The 20,043-nt window shown below is 45.0% G+C and overlaps 2 protein-coding genes across 3 annotated transcripts in view; one reads left to right on the plus strand and one right to left on the minus strand.

The window, feature by feature from the left end:
* U2af50 (U2 small nuclear riboprotein auxiliary factor 50) overlaps positions 1–2,534 on the minus strand; it is a 49,844-nt gene extending 47,310 nt beyond the window's left edge. The window contains exon 1 of the mRNA XM_084594732.1: positions 2,337–2,534. Coding sequence (XP_084450858.1) covers positions 2,337–2,364 — 28 coding nt within the window. The 5' untranslated portion in view covers positions 2,365–2,534. The remainder of the gene's footprint in view (positions 1–2,336) is intronic.
* A 17-nt stretch (positions 2,535–2,551) lies between these two features.
* Positions 2,552–8,922, plus strand: LOC146199252 (GPALPP motifs-containing protein 1). Of its 2 annotated transcripts, none has more exons than XM_084594733.1 (7): positions 2,552–2,679; positions 2,857–2,969; positions 3,126–3,526; positions 3,736–3,903; positions 4,980–5,081; positions 5,172–5,234; positions 8,716–8,922. In XM_084594733.1, exons 2-7 carry the CDS (start codon positions 2,933–2,935, stop codon positions 8,857–8,859), a joined length of 915 nt encoding a protein of 304 aa, XP_084450859.1. In that variant the 5' UTR covers positions 2,552–2,679; positions 2,857–2,932; the 3' UTR covers positions 8,860–8,922. The 2 variants fall into 2 exon arrangements, with proteins under 2 accessions (XP_084450859.1, XP_084450860.1); XM_084594734.1 differs by having other exon boundaries at positions 2,553–2,679; positions 4,983–5,081.
* Positions 8,923–20,043: the final 11,121 nt, after the last annotated feature.

Consider the following 20,043-nt stretch of genomic DNA (forward strand, 5'->3'; position numbering starts at 1 on the left):
CGGCCGGTTTTTGAAAACTTAGTTCTATTAATGGGTGCATCCTGCTCAAACGAATAAGTGACGTCAATCTCTAATAACTTTCTTTTAACTCGCCTTTACTAATAGTTTAAAGCATATAATTATATAAAAGCGATACAAGAAGCACTCAGAGACAAGTGCTATATATACTGTGGCTGAGTAAAGCGGAGATAATTTTTTATAACAACTTTTGTAAAATTTCCACTACAGTGGACACCATGCATGGTAGGTTAAACTGCCCGTACAGAACGTGGCTCTGTATTCGAGTTTGCGTCGTTATCGAAAGTGTCGTTACCTTAGTGACCTCGAGTCATCTTATTGTTTGAAATGCCAGAACCAGATGTTGCCACTACGGAACCTGAAGTGGTGTCAACATCCTGTCAACAGCGACAGGAAAAGAGAGACTACGTACCTCTGCGGAATGTGCAAGGTGTACATGTGTGTTGGCGGCAAAAGTGCCCGCTTCTGTTTTATAAGGCAGAGTAACACCGCATCTTGCCTATCGCATTCACGCCTCCATGTGTGCAGCAAACCTTGATTGCTGAATAATAATAATAATAATAATAATAATAATAATAATAATAATAAAAAAAAACACTACTCGGAACTTCCGCCATCAGAGCGCGGGTGCATGGTGTCCACTGTAGTGGACATTCTATATCTTATGGAATAAACACTTTGAAAGAAGCAAAATTTTTTCTTGGTGTTTTCCGGATGCACAAAGACAGAAAACACCCAAAAATCGCACTTTCCACACGTAATCTTTTATCATGCAACAAAGGGTTAAAGGCATGGCACACCTATTGGACCTAACTTGACCATATGAATTGATTTTACAAAAAACTGTTACACTGGATGAATAGCAGGTAGAAACGATCCTTGCACTGAACATTTAAATGCAACAGACATGAATCGTTTATTACATTCATGAGCTACATCACAAAAACAATGTTTATGTAGTATCTGGTCTCCCATTCATCAACCAGCTCAGTCTGCACACTTGGCCAAATGACTGCAGAAGTGCTGGCTGCAATTATGGCCAACTTTAAGTGTAATAGTATGTAGTCTTGGCAGAGACCAGCATCAAATGCTTGCTGCAAAATGGTGCACAGAACCCATCCCGGAAAAAGCTTCACAGGGCATATCATGCATGCATGATTGTAAAGAAATAAAGGTCAGGCGGCGGAAGACGGTAACGAGTCTAATACATCCATGTCTTGCACCTAATCTCAGCTGTTATACCTCCCTTCATCCTTTCAAAAGCTAGGCAAATGTTCAAGTCATTTCAACCTATATTATGCTAGAAGAAATGCGTCAACTTCTGCTAAATACTAATTCGAAGCTTTTAGCTCAATTCTGTTAACAAGAAAATTGCTGCAACATCAAACTGCCTGTAAGCACATTCGTGACTTCAAGAATTATCTAGAAATATCGCGTCAATATCAACCGCGGAAAGAAAAAGCTATTATATTCGTGCCTCTAGCATCAACGGTTCTATCGCTCAATGCGTAGAGAGGGATTAAAGATGTTTACTTTGGAGTGTAAACGATGCCTTTCCGACTGCGAATGTGACAGTGAACCGTAGAGGTACAGAAATATATAAATGGTGCGCACAAGATGTAAACAATAACGCACTGAGAGAACGACTACAATATTCCGCGGTGCTCAAGACACGAACTCGAGGAATGGCAGTGAACGAAAGCGGCGTGTTGGACGGTCATGGGCTCAGGCAGATACCAACTTTCCGTGTAGCACATTTCACCGTGTACCACGCGTTCACTAAAACAATACAACAAAACTGCTACACAATCGCTTAACGATAAATCAGTAGACCTCACTCAGTATTTTGCTACTCTACTAAGCCAAGTGCGGATTTGAGGAAAGCACTGCCGAACGTTGAACCACTCGTTTTGGCCTACAACATAAGCATGGCCATAAAAAAAAAAAAAAAAAAAAAAAAAAAAAAAGGCTTGGACGTCTGCAACGAGACGCCCTAAAAGGTAAAAGCGCCATATTACTGGTTAAGAGGCTTCTTCATTTATTTTTTTTCATGCGATTAGTAGGAAAACATCAAATAGGAAAACATCGCGCGCACACCACGGGAGACCCTGCACCTCGCTTCCAGGGGGTGGGTTCGTACAGATTTACCTGAAAGACTAGTTTGTAAAGCCAGATAACTGGGGAATTAACGCTAGGCACAATATAAGTGACGCTTAAATAGCGAACAACAACTTTAATAGAACCAGCACTTAATGCATCGACAGAATGCAAAGCGCATAGCTCAGTAGGCTTAAGTAATCGAAGCACTAGCTACTCACCTTTGTCGAGATCCCGTTCTTCTCCCATTGTAGCGAAGCAAGAAGTCCTTACCAAACGATTCTTGGCGCCGGTCACCTAAACGGCCCACTTTGTATTTTTACAAATGGGCTAAAAATTGGGCACAGCGTCACTTACTGCTACCAATTACCACTATGCGCAACATGCACAGAAAACCGGCATTAGGTGACGTATGAAGTTAGGGTCACGTGATAGCAATCTGCTACTTGATAATGGACATCTCGAGTCTGCTGGCTTCACTGGCTTCATGGAAAAATGGAACTTCCACACTCACAATATTGGTCTATAGAACTATGATGCGTCGATGGAGTTAGCGAGCGAGAGGTAAGCGTGGTTAGTTGTAAAGCATTACATTTGTGGTAATGTTTGTGCCAGCTACGAAAACATTAAGAATGAACTGAGTTCTGATGAAACTTTACTTTGTTTTGGTGCTTATTTGAGCCTGCGTGGTGCTATCCTGCAGGTAGTGTGTTTTTAATAAAAATACGATGTTTGTTTCAGGTGCAGAACACTTCGGGCGGTTTTCTTACATGTCCACATAAGTAACTGATCTTGGCTCTTCAGCGCACCTTTGTTTATGGTCATGTCTGCTTACGGGCCACAGCTCCCAGACGGTGAGCTTGAAGACTATACACTGCTCATGCTTACCTTCATACAAACTTAACGTCAAGGTTCTAACACCATAACGTGTTTTCTCTCTCTCTCTCTCTCTCTCTGTTTTAACGCATTCCTAAGAAGAGATGTTTCTCTTAATCAGCTTTTTCTCCAAGGTTTTAAAACCGCACTGACCAGCAGTGAAGATGCTGGAGCCATCATCGGGCCAGTGCTTCCGCCGGGCTTCCAGCTGCCCAGACAAGACGACTGTGGCAGCGACAACGCCGAAACACCTTCTGAGGCGAAAGCTAAGCAGGATTTGTACGGGCCGAGTTTGCCGCCAGGATTTGCGGACCCATCGCCAAAACCGGCTATCATCGGACCCGTCTTGCCGCCTGGTTTTTCGGCGGCTAAACAGTGCTCTGAACAAGACGACCATGATGACGACAGTGACAGCTCGGACGATGTCATCGGGCCGATGCCGTCCGAAGCCGTTGACGCTGACTACACTGACGACGGTGCTGCACGGGATATTGACCGTCGAGCGACAAGCATGAAAAGACGTCTGGAGGGAAAGGTGCGATTACTTACCCTCATTGGCGCAAACTATCGCTAATTCTTCTGTTTCTTGTTCACTTGCTGTGAGAAAATCTTATATGCTGTTGAAGTGCACTGAAAATCTGGATTTTGTCGAGCAAACATCTACTTGGCCTAAAAAACCTAAAGAAAATAACGAAGAATAGCATAACTGATCACATGCAAAATGCGCTCTTCTTCGTTGTGAAGGACTCCGAGGCAGAGCCACGTCGCGAGGAGTGGATGACGCATTTGCCAGACAATTTAGGCCTTCGGATTGGACTTGGGGCCAGGACATTCCGGAAGAACATGGAAGACCCAACTGCTGACCGTTCTGCTTGGACAGACACGCCTGCAGACAAAGCTAGAAAGTCCGAGGTACGTTAAGAGTGCTTTTTTAGTGTTTTAAGTTTGTGGTGTTCTACTATGAATGTGTCAAATATGCAGGTTAACAAACATGAGCGTAAGCAAATACTGCTGTCTTGCTTTAGAAATCAAATGCTTCACTTTAGTTATGGAGGACGCAGATGTGATGAAAATTGTTTGGGAGCAGCTAGTAAAGTGCTGCATATTAAATATGTCACGTTGAGTTTTTATTTCTGTTATGGTAGCATGGCATATTGTCTGAATCAAAAAGGAGTCACACAGTCTGACTGAAATCTGATTCATGAAGCTTCAGTCATGTCACTGTACTAGGTGATGTTTGCAGACTTATTCACTCTTGAATGACTTTATTTTAACTCGTTATGTGATTAAGATGTTCTTGGTTTTTCATTGGGTGGAATTAATGAAAATGTTCAGAGGCGATAGTTCAAGATATTGGGCATTGAAATTTTGCAAGTCTCATATTTAAATTAAAAATTGATTACTGATTTTTATATGATATGAGCAACATTTATGAATTGACTAAATCATTACTGAATGAATCTTTACAGCTGCATCATCTCTTGGCTCTTTCTGGTCCAGTAGAAACAGATGTGCTAGTCGTATGGAGACCGAGAACCTGCGCAGAATTGTATAAAGCTAAAAGGAGCCCTAGTCAACCCAGAACAGAGGCATATTGCATTTGTTCTCCAATACTAAACGTTTGCTGTATTAAGTGATATGGTAAAAAGCACAGAAGCTGTGGCCAGCATGATAGCAGTTCATTTTTCCACCATTAGATGGTTCAGAGTGCACTACAAAAAGAAGTAAAAAATATTCACTGTGATCCTTCCAACGTGCATCAAGACATGACTCACGTTCGTCCTGTGATGTTAATGGTGTACTGTTGTGCTCGTGTTCTTAGCATTCAGGGAAGATGAAACTGTTCGTTTGCATTTGTGTTGACGAATCGTGTGGATGTTGGGATCATTTGGCTACTGTGTCTTGGGTATTGCAGTTATGGCTGTCATTGTGGTGCTCAAAAATTTGTTGCTGCCAATGTAATAGTCATTGTGTATGCTAACAACAAGCAGAAAAAGTCTAAGAAAGTGGAGGATGAAGTGGAAACCTCACGCCATCAAAAGCGGCACCGGCAAGAAAAAGAGCTTGAAGAACAGCTGGCACATTACAATGTATGTATTTTTTCGTGTTTGGTCAAAAGGGAGACTTGCTGCCTTGTGCATATTGCAAATAATCTCATTCTTTTAACTTCCATGCCACAGAAGGAAAAGAGATCAGAGTCACTTCTTGACATCCACCAGAAGAAGAAGAAAGAGGAAAAAAAGGCAAGATTCAAATGCTTCTAATATTTTTTTCTTCTTAAACAGTTAAAATTCACTTTGTGCAAGAACATAATTAGTTAAATGGGGGGAAGAAAATAATTTACCTAATTTTCTTAGTAATATTTTTCTTCTGAATAAAATGGTACAGTTTGTTTTGTTGCCATAGCATAAAAGTGCAACACTCAATTTTTTTTCATCATCACCTACTTTTCTGCCGCTTCCTGCTACGCTTACTTTCCCTTGGAATCCAATTGGTTACTCTTAGAAACCACCAGTTATCCTCTCTTCGAACTACATGCCCTGCCCATGCCCTGCCCATTTCTTCTTCTTAATTTAGACTAGAATGCCAGTAACTTGAGTTATTTCTCTGACCCACTCTGCACGCTTCCTATCTCTTAACGTTACATTTACCATTTTCCATTCCATGGCCCTCTGAGTTGCCCTAAACTTAAGTAAAACCCCTTTCGTTAACCTCCATGTTTCAGCCCCATAGGTCAGTATCGGTAGGATTTAACTATTATACACTTTCCTCTTGAGTGATACCAGTAAGCTGCTAGTCAATATTGTTACGGTGAAATAACAAAGGGGTTCCATAACATAACAGAGGGGTTACAGTACCTTCCAAATGCACTCCATCCCAATCTCAATTGTTTATTATGGAGTAAAGAGGACATTCCTGCCATCTTTTTGTTGCATCCCTCTGATTGCCAGCCTATAAACCACAGTGTTTATAGACTGTCTTTTGGTGGAAGATTAAAAGAACATTCTCCTTCGCAAGCTACTTGCCTGTTCATACCGATATATTGTGCACTAAGCAGCACGACATGGTCTGCATTGCTTGAGAAGCAATTTCTGGTTAGTTCAGAATCATTGTGGAAGCTCTCAGTGGCAAAAAAATTCCTGTCAGTTACTCTTGTAGCTTTCCTCTCTACCCCCACCATTCGTACTGGACTGGAAATTAGTATCTGTGTGGGTACTGCACTCTTTTTAGTTGTGAGCTCAAGCAAGTTACTGCTGGTTTAGGCATGCGACTTCGTGCATTTGTTCGACCTTGGGCCGCATTGTGGAACAGTTTCTTTTGCAATTCATTTTATTGGTTTCTTGCTGTTGGCCTGCCCCACCTTCAATACTGGAGCTATAAATTGGCATTGTCTGGCTAGCTGTTGGTCATTTTATGTGGTAAAATAGTGAAAAGATGAATTGAAAAAAGAAAGGAATAACTTAGAGGAAGATATGGTATATGACGTGCCCTAATGAGAAAAAAATCCTGACGAAACTTGTATGACACATTAAAATTCACAATTTTAAATATCTTGTTACGGGAAGTATTTGTTGAGACTTGCGCTGCAATGGGTGGAACTCAGCTGATAGACTTCAAGGACCATCGAGCATCCACACTGTCTGCGTCGTCATATTCTGGAACAGCCCTTCATCGTTCACCCTGCAAGCTGCTCAGTCGTCATCTGCAAGCACACCACTTTATCGGTCATGCATACCCCGGTAACACTATCCCCCTTGGCAAAAGGCAACGTCCGGGTGCGTGTTAGACGTGCGGTGTAGTGGAATAATAAAGCTTGAGGCGGGCCACATGCACTATTTCGGAAGTGGGTGTAATGGAAAGTGACTTTCGGCGGAGCGGTATAATCTTGTATGTGACGTCAGTCACTGGGCGTAATACAATATTTACTCAGAAAATAGGTGAACGCAAAGTCTAGAATGTGCGTTTTATGTGCTAATATGTTGGAAACTTATGCTAGAGGACTCTTCATGCTAAGCTTTTGATTAAGCAAAGCAGAAATTGCTTGTGCAAAGTGCTTTGGGCTACTCCACAGTGCAGACACCGGGCTTTCTTAGAGAAGGCTCAGTCTACTTCTCTGCTGGCGGCACAATTATTCAGAGTATACCAGGCACCTTCAGAGAGGTTTGGCAAGTAAAAAATCTTCTCGGCAATGGTGAAAGCGAAAGTTACAGACGGGCACTTATTTATAGTACTGGCTGGGCAGTGTAGTCATCTCTGTCTAAGCTGGAATTGGACTGATAGGTGTCTTTTTTTTTTCTTTCGTTTCACATGAAGCTGCTGCTTTCATCTATGAAGTCAAATGTCAATGTTGTGGAATTGCAAGAATAGTGCCATTGCTGAGCAGGGTTGTGACGACACGAGGATGCTACATTCAATGCCGTGGTTGCGATCACTACTTTGCATCGACAGGTTTTACTGCTAGCTTAAAAATATTTCCTCATATGGGTGGCGAGAGAAAACATATTTGAAATTTGAGTGCACTTGGTTGATTTATAGAGCTCAACGTCCCAGAACGATTCAATCTATGAAGGACACTGTGGTGGAGGGCTTTGATAACTTTTGCCACCTGAGGTTTACATGTACTCACATACTGTACATGCACACCTTGTGTTTTGCTTCTATCGAAATGCAGTCGTGAGGCTGGGATTGAACCCGGGTCTCCTGACTGCTCAGTAATAGAATATCATAAACACTGAGCCACCGCAGCGGTGTCGAGGTGCAGTTATTTTGCAACATATCATATATTGTTATATAAGGCTGTGCTGTGTGATGTCAACATTCACTGAAGAAACCCAGGTGGTCTAAAGCAATCCGAAGTCCTCCATTTGTCCGTAAAGCCCATGTGATGGTTCGGGACGTTAATATCCCACAATTTACAGCTCCCCTTCTGCCCGACGTTTAAAATGGTGATGACTAATTTAAGTTCTCAGCTGTTTGGTCATCTGATGAGAAGAGAGGAGTCACTGGAGAAAGATTTGATGTTGGGAAAGGTTGAGGGTCGTCGGAGAAGGGGTAGGCAGCGAACGCGATGGTTAGATGGCATCCTCGAGGCGCTGCAGATGAAGTTATGTGATGTCAGGAAGATAGTGAGAGACCGGAAAGCGTGGCGTGACATGATCCATAGGGTCAAGAAGAGTCGGACACAACTGAAAGACTGAACTGAACTGAATTGAAGTTGATCTATATTGGTAGATTACCACTTTTTAATGACAAATAGCCTTCGGTGAAAAGGGGGTTATTGTAGACTAAAAGGACAAAATGTAGCGTGGATATTGCTGCAGCCCTTTTTTTGGTGAGCAAACTACGGTAACCTCAAGATAGTTTTGGAAACATATCTCTGAGGCCAGGCCATACTTCAGGCTGCAATCACAGAGCCCCTCTATTGTTTTGGGTATTTTAGTTTGAATCAACTGTCAGGGAACAGAAATTTTAAATCCCAATTTTCTCGTGTGCGTCACCAACAAAATCGTGAAGTTTAATGGACAATAATACTTGGTATTACGAATTGGCCCACGAATTTCCGAAATTCTTACCAAGGTGTAAAGTGTTGGTGGGCAGCATTTAGCTTGTACTACATATGTTGCACTGTTTACAATCATTTTCTGAAAACTTATATGGTGTTGGTGGGCGGTGCCATGCGAGTTCATACTAAATTGCCTCCTTTGTTGGACATCCCTGATGCAGAATGAAGTGAAAGAGCGACGGGAGTTTAATCGGGATGAAGACTTGAAAATCAGCCGGATCGACTCCAGAGCCAGCAAAGCAATCATTAACAATGCTGCTTTCCTCAACTCCAAGTTTTCGTCTGGTGAAAGGAAGTTTCTCTGAGCCCATTTTTGTACATTTTTTCCCAAAGAATACATTAAACATGACCTGCTTGAATGTGCACAACTGGTGCCTGGGCTTTTGCAAGTAGCAACTCTAAAGTCAATTACCAGGCATTCAAGTCCCTTTGTATGATGAAGTATCATATTTGCTTACATAATGGACCCACCACATTTGCAGCTGAAAATTTTTTAAGCATTGGTGGGGTTTAAGCACGGCTTGAACCTAGTGATAGAGCGAAAGCTGTTAATATTGCAGCGATAGCCTCAACACCTGCTTTTCAATCCTCGCTTTTTTTTTTTTTCAATTTTTATTCAAATTAGGCTTTGTGGAAGATGTTGAGGCTGTAGGAAGAAGGGAAAGAAAATGCATGGGCCTGCTACTGGCTCTAGCTGAGCCACCTCCGCTGCCTTGTGTGGACAAGAGAAAATAAAGAAAAAGAAGGAAAGACGCGTGCCGCAACAGCCGTTGTCAACCACCTAAGCGGTGGCGGGTGCAATGACGGCCTACAACACAAAATTCGGTGGCAGGCTAGCCCCGCCGCAAGCGGCGGTGACCTACCAGTCCCAGCCCCGTAGGGCCACGACGAATGACCGGGGCGCGCTCTGCCACAAGATCACGGGAATGTGTGATAGCTGCAAACGAGATGCTAAAAGCCGGCCTCGTGGCGCGGCTGACCGCGTGTTTTCGTTGATTAGTTGATAGAAGGAAGGATAGACGACTGTTTAAAAATAAAAATTTGTTTGTGGAGTTTAATGCCCAAAGCGACTGGGGCTATGAGAGACGCCGTAGTGGAGGACTGCGGAAATTTCGACCACCTGGGGTTCTTTAACGTGCGCTGACATCGCACAGGCGCCTTGCTTTTCGGCTCCATCGAAAAGCGGCCGCCGAGGCCGGGATTCAATCCCGCGTCCTTGGGCACAGTGAGATTCGTTTTTTCCAGTGTAATGAACCCGCCCCAGTTCAAAAAACATAGTTTTATTACGCGAGTAAATATGGCAGTAGTGTTGCAGTTCCCACTTCTCCAACTGCTGCAATAACTCGGTGTCTCTGTGCGATGCTGTGTGATGCCAACACACATATATAAAGGGATACCTGAAGCTACTTAGTAGAATTATAAAACTCGCAAGAGCGATAGATATTCCTTCAGTCCTCTTTGCTGCGTTAAAAAAAAAAAAAAAAGGCTAGTTTCGTTAGCACCGAACGTATGGGCGATCAAAAATAATGCGTAATGAACCCGCCCCAGTTCAAAAAACATAGTTTTATTACGCGAGTAAATATGGCAGTAGTGTTGCAGTTCCCACTTCTCCAACTGCTGCAATAACTCGGTGTCTCTGTGCGATGCTGTGTGATGCCAACACACATATATAAAGGGATACCTGAAGCTACTTAGTAGAATTATAAAACTCGCAAGAGCGATAGATATTCCTTCAGTCCTCTTTGCTGCGTTAAAAAAAAAAAAAAAAAGGCTAGTTTCGTTAGCACCGAACGTATGGGCGATCAAAAATAATGCTACACCTCTCCCCGTATCATATGCTGAAAAGATCTCTTCTTCAGGTTTAGCCGAGGTCCATTGAGAGCCTCAGAGCAGAAATATCTGAACTACGCCGCGGAAATCAGCGTCTCCGGGAGATAACCAAGGACACGATAACAATTAAGGACACCTGAGCTCGTTCCCAGACTCCGCAACGCAGCCGCTCACAGAAGGGCCGCAAAAGCCTTTCGCCTACCCGCCGGTCGCAACCGGTCAAGACTGGGGCTAATCCGACAGGAACGCGCCCAAGAGACACAGAAGCTGGAAGAAACTCTGCGAAAGGATGTTAATGTTACGTACTGCTGCCCTCACTTCCATGCAGAGCCATCTGCAGACTATGTTTGAGGAGGAATTCCAACTTACCACACTCGCAGACGATAGTAAGCGCCGTAAATATATGCCCCTTTCATGAGTACTATGGCTCATGGGATTCAATGGAACTGCAGAAGCTTAAATCAGAACGGTCCTATACCCTTCGTACATTTGTGCCTCAGCGCCATCCTCTTTTCATACTCCTCCAAGAAACGCGCGGTCCTTGTAAAATTCCTGGTTACTGCACTTACCAGACACCTACTATCTAACATAAAAACGGCCTTTCAGAGGTGGCCGAAACGATTGCCCTTCCACTCAGCTCTCGCTTCAATCCATTTGCTCTCCCACTCGGGAGATTGTTGATGTAAAAATCTTCCCCTCTGGCCAAAAACCTTTCGTCGGCCTATTTCCGGCCAAGTAACGCCATGGCAAAAGCCATGTACCTGGCTCCCTAACCTTGAAAACGCAACACAGCCTTATCCTATTCTTATCGGCGGAGATTTCAACGCACATCACGCAGCCTGGAGCTCATATCTCAGCCTAATCAACGTGGTATAGTACACTATATATATGACGCCCTTGATCAAACTCTTCTTACCCTGTGCAACGAAGCTAACACGATCGTATCGGTCTCCGTCCCCCTCAAGCGGACACTACACTGGGCCTTACATTCTCATCACAGCGTCTTCTTCAGCGCTGGGAAAGTCCTTTCCAATTCTTAGGATAGTGATCACTTGCTCACTCTCAATCGTAAATGTCTTCGTGTTCGGACAACACGTTCGTTTTTCAACTGGGACCGACCCCCTTCTCGGATATTGACTCCTTCCTGTCTGTATTCCGAGATGCCCGCACTCAAGCTCTCGAATATATCCCCTGCGACGATTCCACCGTTGGCATGGATGCTCACCTGGCTAACCTTTGGCGTCGCGCAGATCACCTCACGCAACGTTTTCGGACACGCGGAAAACGTCACAAAGATCTCATACTTCTTCGACGACAATTCAAGCTTATCTGGGCATACCAGCTTCACCTGCAAAGTGAGGCTTGGTACATGCGACCGCCTTGGACAAGTACCGGGCAACTTTGGCGCATCTTTCGCGGCCTAAATGGCAAGGCACGCGGGGCGCGTCCCACCTCTCGCCGAGCTCCTTCTCAATGGCAACCCGACTGATGTTGCTTTTCCCACACGTACGCCAGCCTAACGCGGTCTCCACCAGCAGTTTCCATTTTCCCAGTCAGAAACCCTGATCCAGACCATGGACCGCCCGTTCTCTAACGGAGAACTGCAAGCAGCCCTCGGAAGAGGCCGAGCTCGCGCCACACCCGGACATGACCAAGTCAGCTGGCAGGAGCTTCGCAGTCTCGACTCTGCAGCCCAGGATGCCCTTCTCGACATCATTAATTCTTACTGGGAGGCCAGAACGATACCGGATATCTCGAGCTTTCTCTTATTCTTCCTATCCCTAAACCTGGCAAAAAACCCTCGACTTCCTAGTAATTTGCGTCCAATCGCCCTGACTTCACATCTCTGCACACTCATCGAGAGCCTGCTGCATACCCGAATTCGCCAGTCCTGGATTTCATCTAGCTCAAGCCGGCTTCCGCCCTAACCTCGAAACTCATGACTGCCTTTGGCTTTTGCGAAGCGATCTGAATAGAACTCATCGTAAAGCGCTACCTGACTATCTCCTGGCTGTCGATATACACAAAGCCTTTGACAATGTTCGCCATGAGGTTATCCTGGAGGAACTCGCCAAACGCTTTCCTATAGTACTCGTGCCCAAATCTGAATCCGCAATTTTTTGACATCTATAGTACCTGGCAAAGCTCCGGGATGGGTGCCCAAAACCTATTACTTGGATATGGGTGTACCCAGGGCTCCATTCTCGGACCCATATTGTTCAACTTGGCCATGACACGCTTCGCCGAGAATCTGCGGAACTCGGCACAAGCGCAAGATTCGATATATGCGGATGATATTACCGTCTGGACTGAGGCAGCGGATTACGTGGACAAATATTCTATGCAGACTGAACTTCAGGCGGCCCTTCTTTGTCTTGAAGATACACTAACCAAAATTGACCTCGAACTCGCACCACATAAAACAGAATTGATTAGTATTGACGGAAAACATAAACGAAGTGTCTAAAGGTACGTCCGACGTATCTATTCGATTCTCGTAAAGATACGGCGGACGTCGATATACAGGCTCATGGCTATATGCACGTCGAACGCGGCCACATACCGCTTGCTACGCGTGAATGAATCTTATCCTCTATGATATCAGCTAGCCGCGACTCTCGATGAGGTGCTACGAAGAGTGCATCCGTTCTAACATAGAATACGGTATTCACTTAGGGTTGTGTACGGCAAGCATCGCTGTCACGCACGCGATGCTACGTACTGCACCAGCTCCACCAGCTGGCATCGAGATACGCACATTCACGAGCAGCTTTCGCTTCGCACTAAACTATCACCTCGATCTGCCCGTGATGCGAGCGAGCTATTCCTAGCATTTACGCTGAGGTCCTGCATCGACCTCCGAAGATCTAGCGCCGGCACAACACACACACACCTCGCCGTGCAGAACATTCGGCAGTCCAAAGTATGTATGTGAAATGGCATTATGCTCGTTCCTCACATGCAGACCGAGGAAACAGGATGTTTCTAGCTAAATTCTCCGTTTAAATTCTACTTCAGAGCCGTGGCAGAAGACATGCCGAATCTACTAGAGGCCTGCGCTGCTACTGCGGCGAGCTGCACATCGACTCGTCGAGGCGAAGACCTACTGCACCGCACCGCAAGAGTGCACAACCGGAAAGCCGGAAGCGCGAATGATCCGAATTCTCCGTGAACAGCAATGTTATTTGGTATTTAGGGGAAGACTAGACTAATGTGCTTAGCCTGCATCTTTTTCTTGTCGTTGAATTTTGCGTACATGTAGTTTAAACCCCCGCATGCTCGAGGTTAGCGTGATCCGACTGAACGGCCGCGCAGCTTTGAAACGATCGGGATCGATATGCATGCATCGCCGGACTTAGGTACGCGGTAGAAAATGTGCGCTGCACATTTCGTTGCAGAAGCTGACTCTTGGAATTGTGCAGAGTGCGCCACGCAAGTGATCGTTGCTACAACCACGCATCCATGTTCCCACGGCTGGCCTACCCCGAGGCGCATAAATGTTCAACCGTGGACGTATCAATGATCGAAGAGAGGACAGATTTTCACAATATTGGGCGCGAAATCGATAGCTACCAGTGCTCAGTGTTAGAGAAATTCTGCTTTGATCATGCGCAATTCAGTATTTCAGGTGTGGTCAGTAGCTATAAGTTTGAACAGTTCGCCTGTCAAGTCAGCGGCGCCAGCGATGGACCGGCGGAGCGATTTTCCACGCTACACCGCTGTCTTGCTAGAAAGCCTACCTAGGCGGCGTTTGACATTTAGCTGCTTTTTGTGGGCCCCGTAAATGAAAGCAACGCCTTCAGAAACGCGTTAAATGTACAAAAATGTATTCTCTTCAACAGTTTCACTCCAGGCTGTCAAAGCAGGCGGACGTTGATAAAACATTTGAGCACTCCAGTCTTTAGAAATCTGTAGAATCGCCTTCAGTTTGTAAAATTATTGGAATAGGTCACTTTCCGATCGCTGGGACATAGACCCTCATGACAGCGCTGTCACGTGAATAAGGACCACACCAGACCGAAAGCTTGTCTCATATAACATAGCTAACCAAGGTATACCTTACAGCATTGTGTTGATTTTTATGGTGCATAAGCGACTAATGCTGCCATGCACCCAGAACAAGGTTTAATGTATTTATTTTGTGTGTAATGACTAAAATGTTCTTTAGGATGTAGCTTGTTTAGGAACAGTTTAGGAAACCAAAAATGCAGGAAATTTGCACGTCTCTCCTAGGATCATGCTGGGATGGAAAGGGATCTGTTGCAAAATTGTACAAAATGTTTCCTCTTATTTTGTCGACTCTGGCGCACGTGTAAGATATGGTTTATTGTTAGTTCATCTCCACACTCCTTGCATATTGGTTTGTCCCCTTTCATAAGTATGAAGCTGTGTGTGAGGTGTGGGTATGTGTTTTGTGAAGATGACCTAAAATGGCCTCCATGTTGTGTTTTTGATTACTGCATGATTTCCATTCCTTAATGACCGGTTTGACAAGTATAGTTTGTAGTTTATTTCAATGTTTCAAAAATCCTGCCATTTCACTCTCACTTTTCTTTGTACAATCTTCTTGGTATCTTCATGCACCATATTCACCCTCTGTAATTTAGCATTGCATCAAGGTAACCTGGTTATTTCTTTTCATCACCTTTCAAGACAACTGTCCCAATTTCATAAAGTGTAGGGTTCCTGACGACAGGAACTCCTTGGAAGTCATAGAAATAAATGAGATCCACGATCATGAGCTATCTAGGGGTATGCATATACATGTCCATCGCTCAGTGGAATGGTGTCAGTACGCTGTTAGAACAGTTCTTGTGGTAACAACAACCATTGTCTGAGCTGGTCCTTTAATGGGCATTGAAATGCTATGTAACTACAGGTACTGATAGAACTCTTGATCATGTTATATGATGCGATCCTTGCATGCATATAGGTATACAATTCAGAATCTGCAGTGCACCACTTGACTATTTGCCACCAGTTTGTGTGAAAATGTATTTTTCATGCATGTTAACCAGTATTTAACAGATGACCCCTGTGCACAAGCCAAAAGTGCCACGAGCCAAATGTCACGAGGCCACACAACATGGCAGGAGCTGTTAAGTCAAGCTTACAAAGTTATATTTGAAATATGTTCTGGGACGTTTCAAAAAACAGAGGTCTATGCCAGGTTGTCTATCACCTAACAGGGCAGCCTACGACCGTATTCTAATGAGTATATCTGAGATAACAGAGACATGAATTAAGGAATTAGTAATTATGTTTGTAGCAAAGGGCATGTAAATTAACGGGAGTCCACAGTGGGATCTGCAGACAAGAACCATTAACGCTGGCACACCATACCCCTAGAGGTGGAGATTTGGAGTCTCCCCAATTTTTTTTTCTGCTGAAAGCTTGTCATTTCCTTCGTTCTTCCAGATGAGGAAGATGTGAAAATGATAGCATCAAAAATTCCAGAGACCATCGTTAACAAGGATGCTGATCCCAACAGCGTAAAAAGGAACTTCAGAAAAGATGGGTGACTAGTAATGCTGGCAACAGTTGAAGCTAAGTGGAAAGGCATGAAATTGAAATGCAACATATGCAGAGATATGTTGCGAGACGACCAGTCTGTGGTGTGCGACATCTGACATCTGTCTCCGTTAGTTTCATCAAGTGATTGGCCAAAGCAAATGGGGCTTGTGGTTTTGTGATAAGTGCAGTGTAGTAGCATAGATGCAACCTTGCCCATTAATAATTGGAGTGGAGAAAGTGCATTGTTTTGTTTTTGTAAGATGTTCATGGTTTCCATGCAAACATTATGAGAAATTTTTTCCAAGAGAATGTTTGCTGAAATGTGAATATAATGTGCAATAAAACTAGTGTTTTCTTGCTATTTACTTTTCCTTGTATACATTAGTTCTGTGAAGAAAACCACCGGCTAGAAGGAAATGTAATGGCATGCATTTTGATACTTGGCCCCGTTGTGCTGGCTCAGTAGTTAGAGTGCTTGGCTGCTGAACTGAAAGATGCAGATTTGGTTCCAGCCACAGCAGGGGCATTTCAATAGAGGCAAAACAATAGGCCGTCATGCACCGTGCGGTGCCAGTGCATGTAAAAGAACCCCAGGTGGTCGAAATTATACCGGAGCCCTCAACTATTGTGTTCCTCATAGCCATAGTTATTTTGGGATGCTAAACCAGTTATATATCACATCATACTCTGAGTAAGATGCTATTCATGGTCAGTTAATCATACACTAAATGATCAATTTTTTTCTGCATGGTACAGCAGCTGTTGTACAATTTTACTTTAGCCTTCATGAAGAATATCACACTGGCTCCACATGGCCTTCTGTTGACCCTTGATATGCGTCACAATCACACCCGAGTATGTATTTGTCTAAGGGCACCTATGCAGGCAAGGAAGGGACTGTTACTTTCCATTTGTCAGAACTGAAATACACGATCCACATCATTTCTGTAATTCAGCTGCCTGCTATTTGAACTGTCCAGCATTGATGCAAGTTTCAAAGAACTGCAATTAGCAAATTAATCCAAGCAGGAAACCATGCCAAGAACTGCTTCGGTTTCATCTTTAACTGTTTGAGAACTAAAATTAGCCAAATGTTGCAAAACATAGATGAGAGGTTACAAAATCTAAAAAACAATGCAGCCTACCTGTGGCATGTAGGGTTTCACATCCTAAAGTGACATATGTAGCTATGAAAAATACCGTAGTGGAGAGCTCCAGACTAATTTGACTGCCCGGGCTTTGTACTTTGCGTTGACATCTTGCAAGAAACAGAAGCATTTGCATTTCACCTGCACCAAAGTGCGACTGCCATCACTGGGATTAAACATCACGACCTTGGGGCAAGTAGCCGAACGTGCCACTAAGATGTCGCAGCGTCTACGTACATGCTATACACGTCAACCTTTCTAGCATTAAAGCTGTCACATGCATGGCAGATATTCATGTTCAGCTTTGGACTGACAAGTTTAAAAGTGTACTATTTGTTTTTGTCTAGCATGAAAAACAAAGGAAACTAAGGAAAAACGAAAAAAAAAAAAATGAACATTTTGAAAAAGCACGTCATTAACACATAAAGCATATTCGTTCCTTTATTAATGATGAAGTGGCCTTCAACAATAGTACAAAGCCTGAACATTTAGGAAGGTGCTGTGCCAGGCAGCTATTTTACAGAAACCTGAACCATTTCACCTGTAGTAATGCGCATCCCGGCGGTGTGGGCTGGGCACTTATTTTTCGGTCCACTCCAACATGCGAAAACTGCATCATGTGCATTCCCATTTTCCGAGTTTTGAGCTCTGTAGTGCAGGCTAACAAATTGTCGATGACTTATTTTCGTCTGAATGTTGCACAGCGCTTGTAAATAAATTACCACTGCACCTAATAAACACTGACATGCACGTGCAACATCGCCGATCATAAACGGACACACTGATGTCCGTCCGGACATCGGCGCACTCATCACAGCACTTTTCGTAGTCTCACACAGCACTCTAGTAGGACGTAATCCGTACATCACAGCATCTCACGGTAAGCACAAACCACACCTCCAACAAACACGAATGACGCGATGCCTGGGCTAGAGACACGCCGGTGGCACCCAGCTTTTTTCAGCGCCGCTTGTATATGTAGAACTTGTAGCACCAAACCTCAATGCGAGCAGAAAGCGATGCGTTACGTGACGCATCTCATCACAGATGGAAGTGACGAAACTTTGAAGAATCAAAACTACATAACTACATAACGACCGTGGTAGACGTTAATCCACATGATAACGAGGACCAAATGAGCGGGCGTGCGGGCCGCGGGCTGGCCATAAACACCGCGATTACATGCGCTTGCGCTCTCATGCTTGCCACCCTGCCGCGGTCCAACTCAAGTAAACCTATCATCATGCCATCACGTAGTATATCACCCATTCTAGGCACTATTCTTGCACTATTCTTTGTAATTTTACATTTCACGCCTGCAGTATGTAGTGCATACTTCTTGCACCTCGCACGTATGTACACCTCATACCAACTTCGATTTGGCTACATATGGCTACCATGTTGTCGCCAAGGGATCTAAAAACGTTGGTTGTTGCTACAACCACTACAACCACATCTGGGGATCTCGGATCCGTCCGGCTTTCCCGACGGATCCCAAGGCGCATATCGGAGAAAAATGTGTTGGGTCCGTCGGAAGAACCCTACCGGTCGGGTCCGTCCGCCGTACCTCTGAAAAATATTTCCCGGATCCGTCCGTCGTATCCCGAAGAAAAACGCACCGGATCCGTCGGACGTTGGTTGGTTGGTTGGTTCATAGGAAGGGAAAGACGCAGTATCTGTCACACTTGCTCTGTGGACACCTGAACCGCGCCGTAAGGGAAGGGATGAAGGTGGGAGTGAAAGTGGATAGAGAGAAAGGGGAGCCGTAGTGGAGGGCTACGGAGTAATTTCGACCACCTGGGGATCTTTAACGTGCGCTGACATCGCACAGCACACGGACGCCACTTCGTTTCGCCTCCATCGAAACGCAGCCGCCGCGGTCGGGTTCGAACCCGGGAACTCCGGCACAGTAGTCGGGCGTCTTACCACTGCACCACCTTTAAGACCATCGATCGGGTCCGTCCGACGTACCTTTAGCCACAGCCAAACATAAAACCAACCCCAGTATGCAGATCCATTTTCACATTGGAGGCAATCATCACCTCCTCAAATGGGCAAATCCGCATTTTTGGCCTGCCCATCTCAAGCTGCAACAGTCCCCAGAAATGAGTTCATCAGCTACGCCTTTGGCCAGCACTGCTACACTATTCGTCGCCTGTCCAACCGGCACGGCGGTGCGCGGAAACATGCCTGCCGTGCGATGGCCCGAGCAGCGGCGGTCGGAAAAATCCCCTATGGCACACCCGTCCTCCAACCACTCCAACTGTCGAAGACTGACTTCGCTAAGGTCGAACGCCTTCATCGCGCAACACTACGCACTATTACCGGTCTACCTAAGAACTTGAGCGTTTGGCCGCTCTTCCACTGCTCGCTACCATCGTTTTCGAGTCACAGACGCGTCGTCGAATACGTCTAGAGAACACTGTCCAAGTGCGTCGCCTGCTGGCCTGGGATGAACAGCGTATACCGACAAAACACCAGCCCTATGTGCATTTCTCCCTTGGGAGATGCCAGTATTCACACGCCTCCATCGCCGACCTATAAACCGCGATTTTGTCATTCCCCGGTAGCTCCTCGCTGCCCGTCACTGACAAGAGCGAATCCCTGATACGACTGATATACATACACAGACGCATCATTACAAGCGAATTTGCATCTATGGGCTGGGTATTCCCTTTCAGGCGCTTATGCCTGCCACCTACCTCAAGGTACCCCTCTTCATGCTGAACTCGCGATTTGGGGAGCCATGTCAGAGCGCTGCACCGGAACTGGTTCGATACGTATTCTGACTGATTCCTATGAAGCTTACAAGGAAATCGCTACTCCGTGTTCACAAGATGCAACTGCTACGGCCATACAGCGCCTGCTTAAACGCCACCAACTCGCGTTATTGACTGGACCCTGGGTCCCTGGGTCACTTGGACGAATCAGGGGGCAATGCGGCGGAGCAAGTTAAGGCTAGGTTGACCACCTGGGGATACGGCTGTTGTTGCGGCG

The sequence above is a fragment of the Amblyomma maculatum genome, chromosome 2 (assembly GCF_055883805.1).
Source record: "Amblyomma maculatum isolate TAMU_Amacu chromosome 2, ASM5588380v1, whole genome shotgun sequence".
NCBI lineage: Eukaryota > Metazoa > Arthropoda > Arachnida > Ixodida > Ixodidae > Amblyomma > Amblyomma maculatum.

Excerpts from the sequence above, each read along its gene's own strand:
- LOC146199252 (XM_084594733.1), top strand. The coding sequence starts at position 2,933 with ATGGTCATGTCTGCTTACGGGCCACAGCTCCCAGACG. Across the intron at positions 2,970-3,125 it reads CGGGCCACAGCTCCCAGACG|GTTTTAAAACCGCACTGACC; the intron begins GTGAGCTTGAAG and ends TTTTTCTCCAAG. Across the intron at positions 5,235-8,715 it reads AGAAGAAAGAGGAAAAAAAG|AATGAAGTGAAAGAGCGACG; the intron begins GCAAGATTCAAA and ends TCCCTGATGCAG.